We start from the raw sequence: 5,908 nt of genomic DNA on the forward strand, positions 1-5,908 counted from the left end.
TGAAACAGATTGGAGGATATTTATTTCTATTTCAGGTACTATTATATTTGTTATACTTATTATATTGTTATTACGATAAAATTCTTATTTAATATTTAATTATACTTATTATATTTAATTATTTGTATTTTTTTTTAATTATTTACAGACATGAATTTATGAGCATTTTCCTGACATTTGTAAACGAGATGTGGATGAGCCTATATCTTCAATGCCACAGATATTTCAATGGACTGCAAAACAAACATCTGAGAACGTTGCATACTACAGAGCAAAGTTGGATGCTTTGAGGGATACTGATATTATTTGGACGTCGAATTACGATTAGAACTTTATGACACGATTTCAGTTTGTGTCATTGTTTACATGATACATTCATTGGTGTTCTACAATGGTACCATATTTACCAGAGAGGTGCAATTTGGGTATACTCAACACATCCCTCCTATACCACCGATGCTCGGTTGTACGTGATGTTGATGTTGAATGGAGTTTGATAATTTTTTTTTACCACTCACGTGGTGAATGATATTTTTAAGAATAATTTCAGATTTTTAACAAATTTGGGGTACAGGTTTAATTGGGGGTACAAAAACTAACTTTCCCAAATGCTAACAAATAAAAGCCCAAACCCAAAAACACATTGTCGTTTGTTTAGTCCATTGTTGCGTTTTGCGCGAGTTCGTGCGATTGGCGAAAAAGGCATGGAAATTAGAATTGGAGCATAGGAAGAACAAAAAAACATGTTTTTGTGCTTTGCAGTGTGCTAATTATTCATTCATTCATGGGGGTCACAAGAGAAGAAGCTCCAACATCACAAGGAAATCCCATTTCTAACAATAATCCAAATTCAGTTCCAAATCCAAATCCAAATCCAAATCGAAATCCAAATCGAAATCCAAATTCAGTTCCAAATCCAAACCCTAACCCTAATCGGCCTCGTACAACGAAAGGTAAGTCATGCAAGGGATGTGCATACTACTCATCTGTTCATAAAGCCAAATCCAAAAACCCTACATGCTACGGTCTCTCAAGAACGCTACAGCAAGGTCTCTCTCTCTCTCTCTCTCTATTTTTTGGGGTTCGATTTTCCTGAAAAATCATATAGAAGTTGAAGCCGAAACCTTATTTATTGAATATGCTGTTTGTATTGACTTTTGAAATTTTGTGGTTGGAAAAAAGTGTTGATGCACAATTTGTATTTTTCTGCGTTGTTTATCTGAAGGAGTAAAATTAATTGAAAAACAATCAATTGGGGGTGATTTATAGGGATTTGAAGGACGTGAGTTGAATTGGAACTTCTAAGGATTCTAAAAAATCTAGGTGCTTCAATGTTGATTGTGTAAAATAGCCTTGCCATTCACATATTATTTTTTGGCTTCTTCATAGCTTATTGTTTCATATAGTAAATGTCCAATTTGATCTCTGAAATTATACAACCTAGTCTCTCACAATATCAACGAGTCCCTCATATATTATCGAAATTTTAAAATGATTATTGGAATTATTAAATGATAATCCAATTCATCCCTCTATTTTGATCTGCTACGAAGTACATCCTTAATATTATTCATTTAGTTTCAAGTACATCCCCAACATTATCAACTTAATATCATTATTATAGTCAATGCAAATACCAACAGAGGGGCAAACCTTATTAATATTGTATATTCTATGTAGTCCTGGTACTTCAGATTGAAGTCGTTTCTAATGTTCACACCAACACTATACCGATGCATGTGGTTAAGTTAAATCACTTTTATTTTTAGTGTCGTGTTCAGTGTCCGTGTTTGTGTGAGTGCTGCATTATTTATAATTTTGGGGCTTTTTGGAATATTGATAAGTATTGAGCACTAGGTTTGACCAAATTGGATATTTACTCTTATTCCAAATGTTGATGTGCTATTGGTCTTACTGGCATTTCTAAGTATTTGTTACAAAACACAAATTCAAAGCTACTGCAGGCTACCTTGCCTTCATTTTAAGATGTGATTGCATTCCTTGTATTTAGGTTTGTTTGAATTTGGGGGCAGCGACTTTCAGTTGAACCTAAAGCTGGATTAAAATTTTTCTGTCCATGATAGTTAGCTTGTATTTGAAATCATTAAAAAATGAATGTGGGGGTAGTTGCGCTCATAATAATCCGTTCCACTGTGAGAATAATAAAGAATAATTTCTGCTGAAATAAGGGGTCTGGGAAATGGGAAGAATGAGACTACCCTTCATAAAGATAATGAAGAGAGACTGGGCTTTTGAAAAAGCGTGAGAGTCAGACAAATGTGAAGAACAAAGAGGAAACATGTGTGAGGAGCTATTGGTAATATTGATAGATAAAACTAGGGTAAAATAGTCCATTTTAAATAATGAAAACTTTAACAAAAATAAATCTAGCCAAATTTGTAAGGATGTCTAATGCATAATTAACTTTTTCATATCAATTTGCAATCCATGTTAACTCTCCAAACAATGAATTTCATTTATGAAGTATTTCATTTTGGTTTTAACTTTTAAAGTTTCTTATGCCAAACAAATAGTTAATACTTTTGGAATAATCCAGAATTATTAGTCCAAACAAATTTACAGGTGATTTGTGGTGTTGCTATCTTCAATATGCTCCTTTAAGAAAATTTGTTGTGTTGTCCTTTGTTTTTAATAACTTTTGTACAAAGCATACATATGCGTTCAGGTACTTCATAATCTTTTTTTTGACAAAAGGTACTTTGTAATCTTGACACCTGTTGTTTGGATATTTGATGCATAGTGTTTTGTCATGTTTGTACAAATACTTTTTACTTATTTCTGCTTTTTGACCTTGTATTTTTACTACGTTTATTTTATTTTGTTTATTTACTTTTCAATTTGTTAATTTTAGTCATTCAGTTCACTAATTACATCCATTGTTGTCCTCACAGTGAACCTTCATCCAGATTACATTTCTATTTTATTATTACTACATTATTTTTTGTGACAGATATTGCTTACTAAATTTTTGTTTCTTTTCTATTGTTTTTTATTTTCTATTTTTTGCTTTATTTATGAGAGTTTATTCATTGTTTCATATATGCCTTTAATGTTTTTAATTTTGATATTGATGTTCGTATGATTTATGACCAGTTCCCCCCTATGTCGTGAGCGAAAGTGAGCTGGAAGCTTCTAAAGAGGGCCGCAGCCTTAAAAATTTCAAGTATGCTTGTATTGGATACTCTATCTACTTAGACAACAAAGATTCCCCACCTGACTCACAGGAGAAGACAGCAAAATTGCCCTTTTGCGTTGGTCTTGAGGTTTTATATCTAAGCATCCTTTCCCTTGTAGTTTATGCTTATGAAAAACTAGGTTTATCTTGTTTCAAAGTTTTTGTTGGCAGTTGGCACATATTTTTGTGAATTTATAGATTTTATATCAGGAGCAAACATCAATTTATCGCGAGGACCTAATATTAAATTTGAGGCTAATTACAGAACATAAAATTAAAATATCAAGGGTGAGGGTTAGCGGGGAGGTTTTGCCTAAGTAAGAACTTCAATTGTCTTCTGATGAAATGTGGTTCAAGTTTCTGACAGTACTGCACATGTTTCAGGTGGTCTCGGAGGTGAATTCTTCTACTTCATCTGTTGGCCATGTTCCTGCTCATGCTCGTAAAACTGAAGGTATTAAATTTGTTTTTTTACTTTTGTGTATAGTCGCATAGGTGATTTCCTCATTAACTAACAGTATCACGGTAGTAGATTTAAAAGCCTCAACGTATTTGGATAATTATCCTCTGGAAATGTATCCCTAGATGTGAATGTGTTAACATGGGAATTGTTCATGCACAGTCATAGAAGCAGTAGTGCATCTTATTATATGTTGAATGCTTTTCTAACATTCTCAAATTGTTCTTTATTGTGTGCGTTAAATGGCCTAGATAATGTTTACTATCAAGATAGCAAGAAATTGCCAAATAACTATCTATATTGTCTTTAAAAAAATGGAAATGAATTATTTATGTTAGCATTTATTAAGAACCAAGATTCAAATAAAGCAACAATGTAACAATAAAAGGAATTGGGAGAGAATTATGTATTTATTGAATTGAAATTGAGGGATTTACAGAAGAGTGAACTGTTATTGCCACAAGGCAAGCCACCTACAGAGAGCGGATACTCCATTCTAACAAACTGATAGATTTTCTAAAACGCTTCTACACTACCCTCCATCCCCTCTTTTTAAGCAAAAATGGTTGGAAGGCAAACAAATACTCTCTCCTCAAAATGCCAGCTCAGGCAGAACCTTCCTAATCCTTGGATTCCTTTCTTACCCTACGGGTGTCACCCTTCCAAGTGTTGGGCTGAGTGTTGAGCCCATTTTCCTATGCAGGAGGCCCAGCAGCATCATTCAGTTTTCCAACCTTGACAAATATCTCTTAATTGAATTAGTTGTTTTTGGCAATTTTGTTTCAATGATTTTCTACAACACTTGTTTGTAAGCAATTTTCTGTGCCTATACTACCAGTGAACATTTCCACATTTCGAAATGAGGCAACTCATATCATCATGAAAAATTTACAGCATACACAACACTATCCTATTTACAACTGTATAGTGTAATTCTTTCTTCTGTACCTGTATGTATGTCTTTCCATATAATCGTTATTAATTTTCTTCTATACTATGTATGTCTTCTATATCACATAAAATAAGCCAACAATAAACACATTCACATTAAACAAATGACAGATTCTGCATGGATCTCTATGCCAAATATTTTTGTATATAAAAAATTACACTGTTTATGGTTTTCGGAACAATTATAGCCGCGAGGTTGGTATTATGTTGGAGATTTTATTTTGTGGGTGAATCAGTTTCTTCTCTTTTTTATTTGTACTTCTTTCAGAGCCTTTTCATTTTATTGTTTTTGGTTTTGGTCTTTGTCTGTCCAGAACGTGAACAAGCAATTCCTCAACCACGATTCGCCAAACCTCCAAATACCACAGCAGAAGAATTCTTAAACAGGCAAGCAGAAGTTTTCAGTTGGAGTAATTGTGTGCCTTTCATAAACACATTTGTTAAGGATATATATAGTCTGAAACTAGTGATTCTAACACCTGGAATATTCTAAATTGCAGGTTTCAAAAAAATGCAGGCCTAGTGGCATCCGGTGTTGTAAAAAACTTGAACAGAATGGGTCACTATGTAAAAGAGGCCCTAGATGACATTCTATATAGGCGACCCAAGTGAAGCTGGCCATTGTAATTTCTTTGCAAGAAATAATTTTAATTTTACACATTGGTCATTTTTTGAATTTATTGTTTGCATTCTGACATTATGTGGCACTTTTTTTTTTAACAGTTAATAGTTACTAATGTTTTAAATGTATATTTTCTGAACAATCATACAAATAAATTTACATGATCATCCCAAAATTTATAATGATTCCTTTTCATTTGTTTGTTCTACAACTTCTGGTCCTGATAGGTAACTCGTAGTTATTGAGTGAGTTAATTTTGGGGCCTTCTTCCTGTCTTTTGCTTACAAATTTTTTCTTCCTTAGTCAATAGCAGTTTCGTTTCTTCTTTATATGTTTCGTTTTCCTACATTGTTTTCTTCCTCTATTTCGTTTTCCTCCATCATTTTCTTCCTTTGTTTCAGAAACAGTTTTGTTCTACTCTGTTTCTTTCTTCGACTTTGGTTTTGTAAGAGCAATGACATCTTCATTTGCAGTACCAACAAACAACAACCAACAACGAAAGTTGGTTGAAACCTACTGGTGAAAACCTTGACATGGCTTGTCAGTTGATTTCTTTGAAGGATATTAATGACAAGAAGATCGTTACTTGTGATTTTTGTGGGAAGGTTTCCAAATGAGGTATTACGAGAATGAAATTGCATTAGTTGAGGATAAAGGGAGAAATAGCTCATTGTAGGAA

General features: G+C 33.2%; 1 protein-coding gene across 1 annotated transcript; it reads left to right on the forward strand.

Annotated features, from left to right (window-relative positions):
* The first annotated feature begins 656 nt into the window (after positions 1-656).
* On the forward strand, positions 657-5,424 carry LOC101496565 (uncharacterized). The gene is made up of 5 exons (XM_004506349.4): positions 657-1,049; positions 3,115-3,284; positions 3,581-3,650; positions 4,922-4,994; positions 5,108-5,424. Exons 1-5 carry the CDS (start codon positions 785-787, stop codon positions 5,217-5,219), a joined length of 690 nt encoding a protein of 229 aa, XP_004506406.1. The 5' UTR covers positions 657-784; the 3' UTR covers positions 5,220-5,424.
* Positions 5,425-5,908: the final 484 nt, after the last annotated feature.

The sequence above is a fragment of the Cicer arietinum genome, chromosome 6 (genome assembly GCF_000331145.2).
Source record: "Cicer arietinum cultivar CDC Frontier isolate Library 1 chromosome 6, Cicar.CDCFrontier_v2.0, whole genome shotgun sequence".
Lineage (NCBI taxonomy): Eukaryota > Viridiplantae > Streptophyta > Magnoliopsida > Fabales > Fabaceae > Cicer > Cicer arietinum.